The following is a 19,969-nucleotide window of genomic DNA, read 5'->3' on the forward strand; positions in this document are numbered from 1 at the left end:
CCAGTGCACTGCATTGCTTGGGGCCCTTTAATGCTCTTAAGATGGCACTGCCTATGATACTAATATATGATTATACTAATATACTATGAGCTGCTGATACGATTTATTTTAGGGGGTTCACTGAGAGCAGATATTGGATTATTTCCTGGGCTCCTGGTGGTAAATGCGGATATACACGATTCCTGTAGTTCAGTTTGGTGATGGAATCCATTGATCAGTTTGATTATCACCATAGATCGGTGACAGCCGTGTACACATTCACCCAGCTCTATACTTGGCAAGCAATACAATACAAGCGGTTATAGGCAGATCTCCCCTCTGTATAGATCACATTTCTACTGTAGTGTAGATGATTTGAAGTTAAACATTGATGAGGATCGCAGCCAGTGACCTCCCATCCGCCCCGCCCACCCCACGTTACCTCCTCTGTACACGGACGGTCGGGGGGCGGATTAGTTGAGAAGGGGCGGGGTGACAGCTGTGGGCGGAGCGGGACAAAGTTGGTTGCCAGGAGATAAAGTTTGGGACTGGAAAGGGTCGGGGTTGTTGCTAGGAGACCGCAAACTCTCCCCGGGAAGGCGAGGGACTCCGGAACGGCAGAGCAGACAGTCCGTCCTCTCAGGTGACCGGCGGCACACCGCCTACATAGAACAGAACACACACTGCTAGTCAGTGAGGGAATCCATCTCATATACAGTTTCACCAGCTACAATCCCTTTCCTATCACTACCCACCTACACCTATTACCTACCCACCAGAGTGCTACAGGTGCGGGGGTGGTGAGGTTCAGGGGACAGTAGAGGAGCAGTATGGGGGGGGGGGGGCATGGTGCAGTAATTAGGTAAGAGAGGGGTTAGGAGGTTAGGTGGAGGTAGTGAAGCTGCAGTATTGGGGAGGGGGGGGGGGGGCATGCATGGTGCAGGGATGAGGTAGGTGAGGGGTTAGGTGGAGGTAGTGAAGGTTCAGTATGGGAGGGGGGGCATGTATGGTGCAGGGATGAGATAAAAGAGGGGTTAGGAGGTTAGGTGGAGGTAGTGAAGGTGCAGTATTGGGGGCATGCATGGTGCAGGGATGAGGTAAAAGAAGGGTTAGGAGGTTAGGTGGAGGTAGTGAAGGTTTGGTATTGGGGGCATGCATGGTGCAGGAATGAGGTAAGAGAAGGCTTAGGAGGTTAGGTGGAAGTAGTGAAGGTGCAGTATTTGGTAAACACATGACAAAATGCACAGGAAATCCATTTCTTCTGTACGAAAAACGTGCTGCTAATGCATGTTGCGTTTTCAGTGTTCCAAATGCAGAAAGCAGACACACATTTTGCAGCACAGCGAACGCACCTTGAAAAGAATGCATGACGCACCACACTCATACAGGTGCAGGTTGCACTTAGGGCTGGGAATTGGCTGGCACACAGAAATAGAACACACATTGCTGCTATGCAAGGTGTAAATAGGGCCTTAAAAAGTTAGGAACTGCCATTAGATCTGCTCAATATTATTATATACAGGAAAGGAAAGAGTCCTTACCCGGGTACAAAAATCAAACTTTCAGCTCACTGCCTGCAAGGACGGCTTCACCCCGGGATCACACCGGTTGGAGCGCACATATTCCCATGCAATGCATTTTGACAGCCCGTTTATTTGAATAGGCTTGACCACAGAAAAAGTAGTGCTAAAACACACCGAACCACATGGCACTGCGGTATCATGGCACTTGGTGCCTGCAAATACACTGTACTGGCAATCTGCATTGGGGGTGCCATTATCAATATTGACATGTGCATGCAAATGGACTGTGTCTTTACCACACAGCATTCAGGTGTGAACCGACCCTTAAGTCTAGGTTCACATCTATGTGGCTGCACTTGATGCGTTTTTCCGGTGCGTTTTGTGTTTTTAAACCCATGTTTTTGATGCATATTTTCATGCAGTTTTCATGCGTTGTTTTTTTTTTTCTCTTATACATTGTGTATTGCTGGTTACTAAGGAGCTGGCTGGGAAGCCAGTCACCGTGTCCTTAACATCTGATGAGTCATCAGCTGTCAGCGGGATTCCCCGCTGATAGCTGAATGTAAAAAAAATAATTGCTGGTAAAAAAAAAAATCGGGGAAAAAACCGCCATGGGGTCCCCCCAATCCAAACAAGCAGGTCATTGTCCAAGCATGTGGCCTCTTCCCCACAACCCTGGGCTGCGGTTGTCGGGGTCTGGGAGTGGGGGCTTATCACAATCTGGAAGCCACCTTTAACAAGGGGACCCCCAGATCCCAGCCCCCCCCCCCATGTGAATGAGTAATGGGTACATAGAACCCCTACCAATTCACCAACAAAGTGTAAAAGTGAATAAAGACAGTACAAGAGTTTCTGACAAGTCTTTTTATTAACCACTTGCCTACAGTGCACTTTCACCCCCTTCCTGCCCAGACCGATTTTCAGCTTTCAGCGCTCTCACACTTTGACTGAGAATTACTCAGTCATGCAACACTGTACCCATACAAAAATTGTGTCCTTTTTTTCACACAAATAGAGCTTTCTTTTGATGGTATTTGATCAATACTGGGTTTTTTATTTTTTGTGCTATAAATAAAAAAAGACTGAAAATATCGTGAAAAAACGCATTTTTCTTTTTTTCTGTCATAAAATTTTGCAAATTAGTCATTTTTCTTCACAAATTTTGGCCAAAATTTATACTGCTACTTATCTTTGGTAAAAATAACCCAAATAAGTGTATATTATTTGGTCTTTGTGAAAGTTATAGAGTCCACAAGCTATGGTGCGAATCATTGAAAATTGATCACACTTGATCACACCTGATGTACTGAAGGCCTATCTCATTTCTTGAGACACTAAAAAGTCAGGAAAGTACAAATACCCCCCAAATGACCCCTTTTTGGAAAGTAGACATTCCAAGGTATTTAATAAGGGGCATGGTGAGTTTTTTGAAGTTGTCATTTTTTCCCACAACTCTTTGCAAAATGAAGATTTTTTTTTTTTTTTTTTTTTACAAATTGCCATATTAACAGGTTATTTCTCTCACACAGCACATGTATACTTGCAACTACACCCCAAAACACATTCTACTACTCCTCCTGAGTATGGCGATACCACATGTGTGAGACTTTTTCACAGCCTGGCCACATACAGAGGCCTAACATTCAAGTAGCCCCGTCCGGCATTCTAGGAGCACAAATTACACATATAATTTCCTGACAACCTATCGCACTTTTGAAGGCCCTGGAGCACCAGGACAATGGAAACCCCCATAAAATGACCCCATTTTGGAAAGCAAACAGCCCAACGTATAATTTTTGAGGCATAATGAGTCTTTTGAATATGTCATTTTTTTCCACAAGTTTTTGGAAAATGTGGAAAGAAAATGAAAACACATTTTTTTTACACAAAGCTGTCCATTTATGCAATATTTCTAACACATAGCATGTACATAGCAAAAATTGCACCCCAAAATACATTCTGCTATTCCTCCTGAGTATGGCGATACCACATGTGTAACACTTTTTGACAGCCTGGCCACACACATAGGCCTAACATCCAAGTAGCGCTTTACACAAAGTTGTCCATTTATCCACTTTAAGACTGGGCCTATTTTTGACACTTGGTGTTTACAAGCTAAAATCATTTTTTTTGCTAGAAAATTACTTGGAACCCCCAAACATTATATATTTTTTTTTAGCAGAGACCCTAGAGAATAAAATGGAGATCGTTGCAATATTTTTTATCACACCATATTTGCGCAGCAGTCTTCCAGATGCGATTTTTTTGAAAAAAATTCACTTTTTTGAATTAAAAAATAAGAAAACAGTAAATTTAGCACAATTTTTTTCCATAATGTGAAAGATAATGTTACGCCGAGTAATTAGATACCCAACATGTCATGCTTCAAAATTGCGCATGCTCACAGAATGGCGCCAAACATTGGTACTTAAAAATCCCCATAGGCAACATTTTAAAAATTTCTGCAGGTTACTAGCTTAGAGTTACAGAGGAGGTCTAGGGCTCAAATTATTGCTCTCGCTCTAACAATCGCGGCGATACCTCACATGTATGGTTTGAACACCGTTTACATATGTGGGCGGGACTTGCGTATGCGTTTGCTTCTGCGCGCGAGCTAACGGGGACAGGGCACTTTAAATTTTTTTTTTTTTTTTTTCCTATTTATTTTATTTATTATTTTTTTATTTTTACACAGTTTAAAAAAAAAAAATGTTTTGATCATTTTTATTCCTATTACAAGGAATGTAAACATCCCTTGTAATAGAAATAGGCATGACAGGTCCTCTTTATTGTGAGATCTGGGGTCAAAAAGACCTCACACCTCACAACTACACTAAAAAAGAAAAGAAAAAAAAAAATTGTTGAAAGAGGAAAAAAAAAAAAGCAAAAAAAAAAGCGGCCCTTTAAACCGGTTGCTAGGCAACGTCTTTTGACGTAGCTCCGGTCCTCCAAGACCATAGAGTTGAGTGAGGGCCATCTTGCCCTCACTCGACTTCCTGTCTCTGAGGATCCGGGACCGGATAGTTTTCCCCGCTGCCGGCGGGTCCGGTAAGCTGGGAAAACGTCTGGGACGCGGCAGGAGGGGGGGGGGGCACCTATTCCCCTGCACCGTAAGGGTAATTCCGCGGCGAATCCGCCACTGGGACCACCCTTATCTGAAAGCCGACCGCCCGCCGTTTCAAAAAATACTGGGGTTATGGGGGCTATCTGCTGCCATAACCCCAGTATTTAGCTTTTAATGGCCGACGCATATAGTCGTTAGGCGGTCAGTAAGTGATTGCATGCATATGGCAAACAGGTGACGATGACTGATGGGGTGACAGGTGACGATGACTGATGGGGTGACAGGTGACAATGACTGATGGGGTGACAGGTGACAATGACTTATGGGGTGACAGGTGACGATGACTGATGGGGTGACAGGTGACGATGACTGATGGGGTGACAGGTGATGATGACTGATGAGGTGACAGGTGACGATGATTGATGAGGTGACAAGTGACGATGATTGATGGGGTGACAGATGACAATCACTGACGGGGTGACAGGTGACGATGATTGATGGGGTGACAAGTGACGATCACTGATGGGGTGTCAAGTGACGATGATTGATAGGGTGACAGATGACGATGACTGATGGGGTGACAGGTGACAATGACTGATGAGGGTGACAGGTGACGGTGATTGATGGGGTGACAGGTGACAGGCGATGGTCACTGATGGGTGACAGGTGACGGGCAATGGTGCACGGCGGTACTGATGGCAGTCTCTGGTGACCGGTGAACTTTAGGCTATGTTCACATGTGAGCGTAGCGATCGCGGGCAGAATCACTGCGATTCCGCCCGTGATCCAGAAATCATTGCAAATTGCGGGGCGCCTGTGTGTTGCCCGTGATTTGCAATAGCACCCCAAACGCTGTGCGATGTTGCTGCGATTTCCGCCTGCCGAATCGCGGTAACATCACGCAAACAACGCATGACGCCCCAAAGAAGCTCTTGTACCTTTTTTGGGCGTCATGCGATGTTTGCGCGATGTTACCGCGATTCGGCAGGCGGAAATGGCGGCAACATTGCACAGCGTTTGGGGTGCTATTGCAAATCACGGGCAACGCACAGGCGTCCCGCAATTTGCAGTGATTTCTGGATTGCGGGCAGAATCGCGGTGATTCTGCCCGCGATCGCTGCGCTCACATGTGAACGTTATGGGTGTCAATTTCTGGGCACTGATGAGGTGACTGTTGGGTGACAGGTGACATTGGGGGGGGGTGAGGACTGTGTGGGGGGACCTTTATTTGTGTGATTTTACTTTTTACAGGGGTACAGAGCAGTAACTCACTATTTCTAGCTCTTCTCCCCTCACACTGGAAACTGTATGAGGAGAGAAGAGCTAGTAACACTGAGTTACTGCTCTTTGTTTACATTTTATGATCGGCTGTGAATGGATTCACAGCCGATCACATAGTAAACAGTCACTGTCAGTGACTGTTTACTACTGCCGGTGACAGCTGTGTTCCTACGGAACACAGTGCCACCGACATGACCGCGCTGCGCGCTCCCGATCGCGCATGCGCGGTCATCTCCCGGCCGCCTCCATTGTGATCGGCTGTGTCATTGGAACACAGCCGATCACGTGGGAAACAGCCACGCCCAGTGGCTGTTTCCCCCCTGCCGGTGACGGGGGGTGTCCCGGGGACACCCCGACACCGGCAGTGCACGGCGGCGCGCCCGCGATTGCGCGCCTGCCGTGCATTTCCTGGGTCACGTCATATGACGTCCGCCCAGGATAATAGCCGCACCGTCACGCCTTCATATGACGGCGGGCGGGCGGTAAGTGGTTAAAAAAAAAATCCAATGTTCCCCCGATGTAGACCAATCGTCATTCACAATGCCCGACCCGAAAAAGGAAAAAAAAAAAAGCTCTGCTCATGATGAATGCTCCAATGGTCTGCCTGCCCCACCGTGAGACATTTCTGAAATGGCTAAGGGGCGGGGCCACTGGCAATGTCACCTGGTGACAACGCCCCCCCCTCCCCTGTGACGTAATCGCCTGGTGCATACTGGGCTGCCAATTTCACGGGGGCGGTGCCCCTAGGTGACGTCGCTGGATGGCCCCGCCCCTTAGCTATTTAAGAAATGTCACACGCAGGACAGACAGACCACGGGAGCATTCGCCGTGAGCGCAGCTTTTTCTTTTTTTACTTTTTGCAGGTCTGGTGGTGGAGGAGTTGTGATTGACGATGGATTCACACTGGAAGACATTGTTTTTTTTTTTTTTTTTAAATAAAGGAATTGTCAAAAACTATTGTACTGTCTTTATTTACTTTTACACTTTCTTGGTGAATGGGTATGATGTACCCCATACTCATTCACATAAGGGGGGGCTGGGACCTGAGAGCAACCTTGTTAAAGGGGGCTTCCAGATTCTGATAAGCCCTCCGCCCGCAGACACTCACAACCACAGCCCAGGGTTGTGGGGAAGATGCCCTTGTCCCCATCAACATAGCACCTTCCCCATGTTGAGGGCATGTGGCCTGGTATGGTTCAGAAGAGGGGTCCGCTCGCTCGTCCCCTCCCTTTCCTGACCTGCCGGCTTAATGCTTGTATAAGGGCCTGGTATGGATTTTTTTTACCCAATATTTATTTATTTTTTGCAGGCAATTTTTTTTTTTAAATTCAGCTGTCAGCGGGAAACCCCACTTACTGCTGATGACTCATTGGTTGGTAATGACACGGAGGCCGGCTTCCTGGCCTGCTCCTTAGCAACCAGCTACCAGCTATACACAGTGTGGAGAGAGAAAAAACAATGTAACATGCAAAACGCAGGTCCTTTTCAAGCCTATTACACGCAAAATGCACTGGCTGAAAAGTGCATAGATGTGAACATGTACCATAGGAAACCATGTTAAATGGACTGTAGTGCATTACTGCAAACTGCAAAGCGCACTAAAAAACGCATAAGTCTGTGTTAGCACTTGCTGACCATCCACAATGAAATGTGGATGGGCGGCCCATACAGGCACAGTGACGTTTTAGATTTAGGGTACGCGCATACGTCCCCCCCCCCCCACCAACACCCGCATACGTCGCCCCCCCCCCCCCCCCCGCCAACACCCGCTGTGACTGTACACAATGGGAGTTTGTCAGCAGGCCTTGGCCAATGATTCATGACCGGGACCCCTGATGATCCACTGTGTGCAATCAGATGCCCAAACAAATGCACAGAGAGGGGCCTCTAATGTATAGCCCTGTGTAAAGCCCAATTTATAGAAGTCTGCTGCTTCCTCAAGAGCTTTTAGTATTGTGAATATTTTTATTTTGTATTTGGGCACCAGAAAAAATTCTCCCAGCACCCTTATGGCACTATCACCAGCTTCTATACTCAGGGAAAGGCGGCTTGTTTCAAGGCTCAATCGCAAGGGTGCTGCAAAAAATATTTCGCACACCAGGGCCTGTATGATTCCAGGAGATCAGATAATAGCAAGCTGCCATACACAACTTTCAACAACCGATTCCGACCTTCCAAACAAAAATTTCCGAAGGAACAAACTCCAAAATTTTTGCCGCGATTTGGAACTTGAAGCAATGCCTATGTCTATGGACCTCCAAAACTCATTAAAATCCGCCCAAAGTAATGCAGGGACTACTTTGAAGTTGTTGCAACTTGAAGTCATGCAGATATGGACGGTACTCATTGGAAATCATGGAGTACGACTTGTCATGCGACTTTGCTGTCCCAAATCTCAGGACAAGTCACACAGGTGTGAAAGGGGCCTAATGTGCACCATTTTTGTACACTTTTTATACGCGAAATGTCAGATACAAAAGACTGCGCGTGATCAGAAACAAAAAAAAATAGCCTTTGTCTTATGAGGAATTTTTGTACATTATTTCTGTCCTCGGTTCGGACTTGCTTTGAAAAATCGAGGAAAACCAGCCGATCGTTCGCCCAATTTTCTCATCGTGTGTATGAGGTATTACTCCAGCCTGTGTGAGATGGGGTGCACAGCAGGGCTCCTGTCAGTCCATCTTTCACCAGAATGAATAGTCAGCACCCAGTCCTGAATCGCAAATGCTACAGTGCCTTGCGAAAGTATTCGGCCTCCTTGAACTTTTCGACCTTTTGCCACATTTCAGGCTTCAAACATAAAGATATAAAACTGTAATTTTTTGTGAAGAATCAACAACAAGTGGGACACAATCATTAAGTGGAACAAAATTTATTGGATATTTCAAACTTTTTTAACTTATAAAAACTGAAAAATTGGGCGTGCAAAATTATTCAGCCCCCTTAAGTTAATACTTTGTAGAGCCACCTCTTGCTGCGATTACAGCTGTAAGTCGCTTGGGGTATGTCTCTATCAGTTTTGCACATCGAGAGACTGAAATTTTTGCCCATTCCTCCATGCAAAACAGCTCGAGCTCAGTGAGGTTGGATGGAGAGCGTTTGTGAGCAGCAGTTTTCAGTTCTTTCCACAGATTCTCGATTGGATTCAGGTCTGGACTTTGACTTGGCCATTCTAACACCTGGATATATTTGTGAACCATTCCATTGTAGATTTTGCTTTATGTTTTGGATCATTGTCTTATTGGAAGACAAATCTCCGTCCCAGTCTCAGGTATTTTGCAGACTCCATCAGGTTTGCTTCCAGAATGGTCCTGTATTTGGCTCCATCCATCTTCAATTTTAACCATCCTCCCCTTTCCCTGCTGAAGAAAAGCAGGCCCAAACCATGATGCTGCCACCACCATGTTTGACAGTGGGGATGGTGTGTTCAGGGTGATGAGCTGTGTTGCTTTTATGCCAAACATAACATTTTGCATTGTTGCCAAAAAGTTCGATTTTGGTTTCATCTGACCAGAGCACCTTCTTCCACATGTTTTGTGTGTCTCCCAGGTATCTTGTGGCAAACTTTAAACGACACTTTTTATGGATATCTTTAAGAAATGGCTTTCTTCTTGCCACTCTTCCATAAAGGCCAGATTTGTGCAGTATACGACTGATTGTTGTCCTATGGACAGAGTCTCCCACCTCAGCTGTAGATCTCTGCAGTTCATCCAGAGTGATCATGGGCCTCTTGGTTGCATCTCTGATCAGTCTTCTCCTTGTATGAGCTGAAATTTTAGAGGGACGGCCAGGTCTTCGTAGATTTGCAGTGGTCTGATACTCCTTCCATTTCAATATTATCGCTTGCACAGTGCTCCTTGGGATGTTTAAAGCTTGGAAAATCTTTTTGTATCCAAATCCGGCTTTAAACTTCTCCACAACAGTATTTCGGACCTGCCTGGTGTGTTCCTTGTTCTTCATGATGCTCTCTGTGCTTTAAGCGGACCTCTGAGACTATCACAGTGCAGGTGCATTTATACGGAGACTTGATTACATACACACAGGTGGATTCTATTTATCATCATTAGTCATTTAGGTCAACATTGGATCATTCAGAGATCCTCACTGAACTTCTGGAGAGAGTTTGCTGCACTGAAAGTAAAGGGGCTGAATAATTTTTCACGCCCAATTTTTCTTTTTTTTATTTGTTAACAAAGTTTGAAATATCCAATAAATTTCATTCCACTTCATGATTGTGTCCCACTTGTTGTTGATTCTTCACAAAAAATTACAGTTTTATATCTTTATGTTTGAAGCCTGAAATGTGGCAAAAGGTGGCAAAGTTCAAGGGGGCCGAATACTTTCGCAAGGCACTGTAAATTTTAATCCAGGATAAAATACAACATATTCTCCCAAAGTTTATGCATTTTTGCCCCCTGCTGGCCTTCTTTTTTTTTTTTTTGTTTAATATCTTTTAATTCAGAAAAAAGAACATTGTATTACAACGATATACAGTCATGTAAACACTAAAAATAACGGTTTCTGAGAGTACAAGGTAACACAATTATGAGTCAGAACACCAGGATCACACAATCTATCTATAAAGGTATGGATGTGATGTTGCTCCTGCAGGCCTTAATCATAGAGGGGATAATAACATTCAATTTAAAAAGACTCCCACCTATCCACTTCTACCATACCGGGTGCAGAATAATTCAATCAGCACCCACATGCAGACTTGAAAAGACCAGTAATGGAGATACAAGCATAAATTATCAATTTTCTGCTAAGTTATAATGTATACAATCAAACAAAATAGAACAAAACTAGACAGTAATAAAATAAAATAAAATACTTGATACCTGTATTGCATGATGCATTTCAGGGGATGCTGTCAGATGAATTTATCTATTGTCTGCAGTGTCTGATTATGGAGGTGTGGTGCATGGAATAAAGGGTATCTGCATATCAGGTATCCTTGTTCTGTACTTCCCCCTCAACACTTTAAAGGACATTACTTGCAAATGTCTACTGATACCAATGTAATTTAATGTCTGACCTTCATTGTTAATTATTTCCCTTCTACACCAATGTGAGGTACATTATTGTTCTACAGACACCAATGTAATGTATACTGTATGTACAGATGTCCAATATATTACCGCTGACACCAATGTAAAGTATATGTACAGCCATCCATTATATTCCCACTGACACCAATGTAAAGTATATGTACAGACATCCATCATATTCCTGCTGACACCAATGTAAAGTATATGTACAGCCATCCATTATATTCCCACTGACACCAATGTAAAGTATATGTACAGACATCCATCATATTCCTGCTGACACCAATGTAAAGTATATGTACAGCCATACATTATATTCCCACTGACACCAATGTAAAGTATATGTACAGGCATACATTATATTTCCACTGACACCAATGTAAAGTATATGTACAGACATCCATTATATTTCCACTGACACCAATGTAAAGTATATGTACAGACATCCATTATATTCCCACTGACACCAATGTAAAGTATATGTACAGACATACATTATATTCCCACTGACACCAATGTAAAGTATATGTACATGCATCATTATATTTCCACTGACACCAATGTAAAGTATATGTACAGGCATACATTATATTTCCACTGACACCAATGTAAAGTATATGTACAGGCATACATTATATTTCCACTGACACCAATGTAAAGTATATGTACAGACATACATTATATTTCCACTGACACCAATGTAAAGTATACCAATGTATAGCATCATCAATATGTGCATAAATAATTAAAACCATAAAGTGCATATATGTGAATATAACACATGCCAGCCAAGGGTGGGCTAGTAAAAACAACTGATTTAATTGTACACAAATTAGAAAGTGCATATAGTGAATATAAAGTGCATCAAGTTCAAGGAAGCTGGTAAGGCAGTCTCTGCAACAATGAGGTGATACCACCAAAGTGCAAAAAACTTCTTAAACGGTAACATAAAAACTATTAGACCACAGATAGTGTTATAGGAGAAGAACTTTCTGGCTTCTAAAAGGAAAGTGCTCAGCTATCACCTTCTGACCCAGATCCAGCTTCCTTGAACTTGATGCACTTTATATTCACTATATGCACTTTCTAATTTGTGTAAAATTATATCAATTGGTTGGCATGTATTATACACATAAATGCACTTTATGGTTTTAATTGTTTTTGTACATATTGAAGATGCTGTTTTTATTTCATTGATATGAAATTTCATGTTTCTTCATTGTTATTTATTTTCACTATACTATACCAGTGCTGCATTATTTGTTTATCTTCATATATTACGAATTGTCTTTTTTTTTCTGGCCGCTGGTCATTACTTTTTATTGTTAGCGTGGCATTTCTTTTTACATGATAAAGTATATGTACAGGCATAAATTATATTCCCACTGACACCAATGTAAAGTATATGTACATGCATCATTATATTCCCACTGACACCAATGTAAATTACATGTACAGGCATGTACATTATATTCCCGCTGACATCAATGTAAAGTATATGTACAGACATCCATGATATTCCTGCTGACACCAATGTAAAGTATATGTACAGGCATGCATCATTATATTCCCACTGACTCCAATGTAAAGTATATGTACAGACATCCATTATATTCCCACTGACACCAATGTAAAGTATATGTACAGACATCCATTATATTCCCACTGACACCAATGTAAAGTATATGTACAGACATCCATTATATTCCCACTGACACCAATGTAAAGTACATGTACAGACATCCATTATATTCCCACTAACACCAATGTAAAGTACATGTACAGACATCCATTATATTCCCACTGACACCAATGTAAAGTACATGTACAGACATCCATTATATTCCCACTGACACCAATGTAAAGTATATGTACAGACATCCATTATATTCCCACTGACACAAAGTTTGGAGACCCCTGGTCTAGATGATGCTGGAGGTCCTCCCGCCAGGGAATGAGGTGGGCTTTATCTGACCGGCTTCAGCTTATAATGCACACTGTTAGAAGCTCATAATGTACAGTGAAATATGAGTAAACAATTTAATTACAGAAGAGGAGTCTATACAACTGCACAAGGTAAGGCTAGAGTTTATCTTTAAGAAGTATTTAAAGTACAACTGAAGGCAATTTTTTTTTGTTTTAGGTTTTGGATAGAGTGGAGAGGGATTAGAACCTTTGTCAGGTTTTATTGCTGTCTATGTCCCCATTAAGGGATTTCCCCTCTCTGTCCTGTTTACCATTATCACTGAAAATGAAAGTAAAAGAAAATCCCAATATTTGGGTAGTCCACAGAAAAGTAATAGAGGGGAAATCTTCCAATAGGGACACTAGTTCTGGTAAATTGGGGGTCCCCAAGAAATTTCTTTAAATTGCAGGGATTTCCTCTCAATTCCTGTTTTGGCTATGGGATAGGAAATTAAGGGAAATCTCCCCAATGGGGGACAGATAGCAAAAATAAAAATAAACGTACGGGGGGTTATTACCTCTTCCTACTCTATCCAAAATAGGAAAAAAAAAAAGTTTTGCCTAAAGTTCTACTTTAAGCAAGCATGACAGTCAGACAGTCCATTGGCACTTTTCCACTGCAAGTACCGGCTCGGCTCTACTCGGCCCTGCTTGGCCCGGTTTGCTTTTCCACTGCTGGTACCGCATGGTACGGTGTTGGAACGGTTCGGTACGGTACGGTATTTGAGAGCCGTACCGTTGGGTTCCATGCAGTGGAAAAGCGCCGCCGTACCGTACCGAACCGTTCCTACACTGTACCATGCGGTACCAGCAGTGGAAAAGCACAAAAGCGTGCCGAACCGTTCGGTTCCATGCAGTGGAAAAGTGCCACAAGTATACTCGGTACAGCCCCTTCTGGGGGTTTGTCTGGCTTGTTACAAATTTAAAAGTGTTATCTGAAGTGACATCACATACTGACAATGCCAAAAAATCTCCATATTTGATATTTTCAGGTCGGGCTTTCTATATGCATGTATGATTCTATTTTCTGATCATCCACATAGGTAACATACAGGCCAACAGCAAGTTTCTCTGTACTTGTAGGTTCATTTTAAGATATTTTGTAGTAAATATGTGTGAATTTACAGATATGCTGTGCTTCTTTGGTAAATCAGTCTTTACAAACGCCCATCCAAGTGAGTAATAAGGCTGTTAAAATTATTCACAAATAGTGAAATAAGATTGACCTACTAAATTGAGAAATCTGTGACTGGAATTAATGCAGAATGAATAGGATTATCCCAACAGGGCAGGTTTCTATGAGATGATCAGCAGTAACTGCGAGGAAAATTAGATTTAACAGTGCATTAAATTGCGTATTTAGGAAGCATCTACCAGTAGATTATTTCCAAATACCGAGTCATGCTTCTGAAAATGAAAAGCAAGGCTGGTAGAAGAAAGCTAATGCTTTTGTTAATTTATTATACAGGAAGAGATAGAAGAGATGTCAGACGGAAGAGGGCATTTGCATTTCAGACTCAATTATGCAGAGGAGTTGAGAATCAAGAAAGAGCTGGAAAGATTGCTTAAGCCTCCTCAGAGGACTGTCAAGCAGGACACGGTGGAATTCAGGAGTAGCTTGCCCCTGTCTCTAACGCCCGATCCTGCTTTATCCCAATTTAAACAGCTTTATTCTACCTCATGCCCAAGATCTAAGGTCACAGGCAGACTGGCTCAACCCACTTGCCAATCTCCATCAGCCACTGATCTGCCTCAAGACTCTATGGTTGACAGTACTGAGAAAAAAGATCAGAAAGTTGGTGAATCAGTAAAAAGTCCAGTGCCTTGTTCAAGAGATGCCACACAAGTGTTACAAGAAGAGAAATATCTGCAAAGTGATCAGTCCTCAATTATCCATGAACATTATGAGAAGACCAACCATAGAGTACAGAGACCTGCAATTGCATCAATGGTTGGAACAACCAAGCCTATATCTATTTTCCAACGGCCAAAGCCACCTGCAAAGCTTAGGTCTACCATGCCTCAGAGTTCCTCCAAGCCACGCACTACTGTAAAGCCCACATCGGTCCAGAAGAAGGTGGCACGAAAACAGAAGGTGACACAAGCTCCCTACAGTGAGATGAGGAAGGCTGCTGAGAGGTCCAGCGAAGGCAGTGATGACAACAATTCTTCTTCAAGCTCTGACTCCATGTACAGTGATGACTCAGAGAAAAGAGCAAGAACTACAAAGAAGAAAAAGAAAAAAGTTTCAAAGAAAATTAAAACCATGGCTACACCAGACCCGGAAAATATTGATGGTGGCAATTTAACTCCTAGTGTGCTCTTGCCAGAGCAACTCTGTGAATCAACTTATGCATCGGCTGAATGTGAAAACCATGAACTTGATGAAACCACTCAGGGCATAAATACCTCATACCTAATGCCACCGGTGAAGACCACGGCTAGGTCGGTGGATGAAATAATTGCATCACTGTATTCTCCACAGACACATACAGAATCAGATATGATGATTAAACAGTTGATGGAGAGTGTTTTGGGCCTTAACTATGGCATCACATTTGGGGTAAGTTCACCAATATCCAAAAACTTGGGACTGTATTTAGTAAGAATGTGCAATGTGTCATGGACCATCAGAGCAAACAGGAAAACATTTTTTACCTAAATGACCTAGTCATTGGGGTTGATTTACTACAACTGGAGAGTGCAAAATCTGGTGCAGCTGTGCATAGAAACCAATCAGCTTCCAGGTTTTTATGTTAAAGCTTACTTGAACAAGATGATTGGCTACCGTGCAAAGCTGCACCAGATTTTGCACTCTCCAGTTTTAGTAAATCAACCCTGTTATGTGGTCTCCCTAAAAATGGTAAATCAGAAGTATAAAATTAAAGAAAGCACTCAGAAGTACCTTGCAGAGTGTCCTGGGAGCCTCCAAGCCTATCATTCTGGAGTGGACCTGATCCCCTTTGTCAGTCCCCTGCTGGCAGTCCTGGCCCCTCCCCTAATAGCAAGCCTCTTGCTATGGGGGCACTCGAGCTGTGTAATCACACACAGAGCACACCCCGCCTCCCCCCTTCTCCGCTCTATCCTCATTGGCTCACTGACTGTGATTGATAGTGTGAGCCAGTGATGAGAGAGAGCTTTGGGAGAGCAGCTGCTCTCATGCACATTGCTGGATCGAGATGGGACCTAGGTAAGTATTGGGGGGGAGCTGCACCCAGAAGGTTTTTGTTTATGTTAATGCATTAATTGCATTAAGGTAAAAAAACTTGAGTCTTTAGAACAACTTTGAGATGTATTGATAGCACAGAATCATCATGACAACCAGAAAACTAGCATTTTCAGAAGACATCAGCAGTGACAGCCTCTGTGTTCCCTTATCACGGATTGCCTATCACTGCTGAAATCTGATACTTGATTGATGACTTCTATGGGTCAATATATGGGTTTTAATTCTATACATTATACTAATGAGAGAATTATTGAACATCTGTTTTTGCTTTCATAATCATTCACAAGTTGAAAGCTGTAAGCAAGTCTTATGCCTTGAACTGCAATTCATTCTAATGAAGACTTCAGAGAGTGCTACATCACTATAATCCTTTGAGGTTGAAGTCAAGTGTCATGGTAATGTGCAGAGGATGGAGCAGAATTTCTATCTGCTGGATCTCATGGCTTCCACTCCACAACTGGAATTTCTAAGTTACTTAGCAAACCAAATTCTGTTGTATTTTTCCAGAAACCTGAAGAAGAAAGGAATGTGACACATGAGCCAGAGATATCACAACCCATGCTGGAAGATCAGGAACGGTCATCTGCAGAAAGTCCATCTTCACAGCAGGTAGCAATGCTTTGCTTTGTGAAAGGAGAAATAAAACCACAATGTGATGGAGTAAAAGTGAATGTGTGATTCACACATGTAACTACTCTGTCTTTGCTACATACAGTATATATCATTATTTATATATATATATATATATATATATATATATATATATATATATATACTGTATATATATAATTAACCCATCAAGTCAGTAGAGCATTCAGCACATGCTGCAGTAGCACAGTGTATTGGAAGAGGGATTGTTTAAACTACCGCATTTTTGGAAAAAAAACCCCAAAAAAACAGAGTGGGGGTTGTCTGTATCTGGAGAACTTTTTTTTTTAAATGTCACTCCAGAAATATCCTCAGGTGGCAAATGCACCTGTTAATGTTGGTAAATTGAGTTGCCCTTGGGCAACTACGTTCGCAGACACTGTGTACAGAGCTGATCCAAGTGGCTCTGCACCTTAGGATCACTGTGATTGGGCAAAGAGAGACCAATCACAATGATCATATGAATGAGTCATTCATTAGTTTCTTAACACAGTAGAGAATAGCTGTTTCAAGTAACGTTTAACTCTATTGCCCCCCCCCCCTTCCCCCCAAACATATGATCTCCAACCTGTCCCTTCAGTGACTTGTATATTAACCCCTTCAGCTCCTTTATTCTGCACATCTGCAAATGAATCCCTTCTTTCTCATCCTCCCACCTTATTTGACCTGTACACTAACCACCTCCACCCTCTGTGTATGTCCTGTACCAACTCCCCCAAATGACCCCTTTTTAGAAAGTAGGAAGCCCAAGGTGATTTCATTTTAAGCCACAACTTTTTTGTAAATGAAGAAGCATGCTGGTTCTAAGGGGGTTAAAGCATGGAGCATGGTAATGGTACACTAGACAAGCACATACAAGGAGCTTACCAAGCTTCATTTTTTAACCCCCTTAGTACAAGCATGTTTCCTCATTTCCCAAAAAAATGCGTGGCTTAAAATGACTTTACTTTCCTAAAAGGGGTCGGGAGGGGGGTTGTACAATCTTAGCATTTTTATTTTTTGATTTGTTTTGGTTTTCTTTCTACTGTATATTAAAAAAATTAAAAAGAAAACAGTGTTTAACCACTTTAATACAGGGCACTTCCCTCCCTTCCCGCCCAGGCCAGTTTTCCCCTTTTAGCGCTGTTGCATTTTGAATGACAATTGCGCGGTCATGCAACACTGTACCTACACCAAATTTTTGTCATTTACCCCCCACAAATAGAGCTTTCTTTTGGTGGTATTTGATCACCTCTGGGTTTTTTCCTTTTTGCTAAACAAATAAAAAAAGACCGAAAAGTTTGAAAAAAAAAAAAAGTTTTTTTGTTTATGTTATACAATTTTGTAAATAAATAAGTTTTTTCCTGCACTGATGAGCACTGATGAGACTGCACTGACAGGCACTGATGGGGTGGCACTGATGTGGTGGCACTGATGGGGTGGCACTGATGGGGTGGCACTGATAGGCGGCACTGATAGGCGGCACTGATATGCGGCACTGATATGTGGCACTGATAGGTAGCACTGATATGCACCATTGGTGGGCACTGATAGGCGGCACTGATGGGCACTGATAGGTGGCATTGATGGACACTGATAGGTGGCACTGATGGACACTGATAGGTGGCACTGACGGGCACTGATAGGCGGCATTGGTGGGCACTGATGGGCACTGATGGCCGGCACTGATCAGCACTGACGGGCGGCACTGATGGGCACTAATGGGCACTGATAGGCGGCACCGGTGGGCAATAATGGGCACTGGTGGGCGACACTAAAGGATTGCAATGATGGGCACTTGTGGACAGCACTGATAGGGAGGGCACTGGTGGGCAGCACTGATGGGGAGGGCAATGGGGGGCTCCCTGAGCCCTGATTGCCATCCCTGGTGGCCATAGTGGGTATCCCTGGGGTCATAGTGGGCATCCCTGGTGGATCTAGTGGCATCCCCCCCCCGAGGGTCTGCACTGGTAATCAATGATCTGATTACCAGTGCCGACCCCCCCCCCTGTCAGGGGAGCCGCCGATCGGCGCTCCTTTACTCGTGCCTGTCAGGCACGAACTAAGGAAAGCCGATCAACGGCTGTTCCTATTTACTATGTGACCAGCCGTGATTGGACACGGCTGATCACATGGTAAAGAGCCTCCGTCAGAGGCTCTTTACCGAGATCGGAGATGCAGGGTGTCAGACTGACACCTCGCATCACCGATCGCCGCTCTGCGCGCCCCCGGGGGGCGCCCAGAGCTGTGTTATCCTGCCGCCGTCATATGACGTCCGGTCAGGATAACACAACCACATTCCTGCCGTCATTCTGTAATAGGGCGGGCGGGAAGTGGTTAATAATAAATACCGCCATCAGTCTAATAAATACCACCATTGGTCAAAGTATCACAGCACTGAAATCTCGAAAATGGCATGGTCTAAATGAAAAGTTATTACAGGCTGGTGTTCTAGTGGTTACAGCAAACATTTCAGATTTACAAACATTCTAGAGCTCAGCTCTCCAGCAGCCCTTGTTTCCGCTGTTCTAGCAGCCTCTATAAAATTCTTCAGTATTTGACACTTCCTCGGAGTGACAGATGCCTTTGTCCCCTTCCACTCCCTGTGGTCCCATCCTTCAAACATTAATTCGCTACAAGACTTTGTATTGGTGGTTTGTGGTGCCTTCAAGTTCCTGTCTTCATTTTGAAATAAATTTTGGTGTTGCTTGGGAGAACCCTGGATTCCAGGCCAAACTGTACACTGCACTTCAACTTAGCTCTAAGTTAGTACCATGCTTTGTCCTCTCCTGATCCAAGGTCCTGCCCCACCCCATTCAAAGGTTACATTTCAGTCAAAGTTTATGAAAAAAAAAAAAAAATAAGTACAGCCTACTGTTTATTAAGGATGGGCTTTAACACCCCTGTTCGGTTCGCACCAGAACAACAGGGAAAAAATTCTAGAAAATATGTGAACGCTATTAAAGTCTATGGGACACGTACATGAAAAATCAAAAGTGATAATTTTAAAAGACTTATATGCAAGTGATTGCGATAAAAAGTGTATGGGGACCTGGGTACTGCCCTGGGGGGCATGTATCAATGACAAAAAAAGGTTTTAAAACCATAGTTTTTAAAGGAGCAGTGATTTTAATGATGTGCAAAGTGAAACAATAAAAATGAAAAATGTCTTTAAATATCGTGCCTGGGGGTCCCCTCATTGTGCCTGTAAAAAGGCGCATCTGTACGATGTATGGAGCCTGCTGCAGCA

At 43.2% G+C, this 19,969-nt stretch overlaps 1 protein-coding gene across 1 annotated transcript in view; it reads left to right on the forward strand.

Annotated features, from left to right (window-relative positions):
* The first annotated feature begins 519 nt into the window (after nucleotides 1-519).
* LOC309569394 (uncharacterized protein) overlaps nucleotides 520-19,969 on the forward strand; it is a 326,566-nt gene continuing 307,116 nt past the window's right edge. The window contains exons 1-3 of the mRNA XM_082275209.1: nucleotides 520-622; nucleotides 14,332-15,426; nucleotides 16,600-16,701. Coding sequence (XP_082131335.1) covers nucleotides 14,347-15,426; nucleotides 16,600-16,701 — 1,182 coding nt within the window. The 5' untranslated portion in view covers nucleotides 520-622; nucleotides 14,332-14,346. The remainder of the gene's footprint in view (nucleotides 623-14,331; nucleotides 15,427-16,599; nucleotides 16,702-19,969) is intronic.

The sequence above is a fragment of the Pelophylax lessonae genome (assembly GCF_965119305.1).
Source record: "Pelophylax lessonae genome assembly, chromosome: 13".
NCBI lineage: Eukaryota > Metazoa > Chordata > Amphibia > Anura > Ranidae > Pelophylax > Pelophylax lessonae.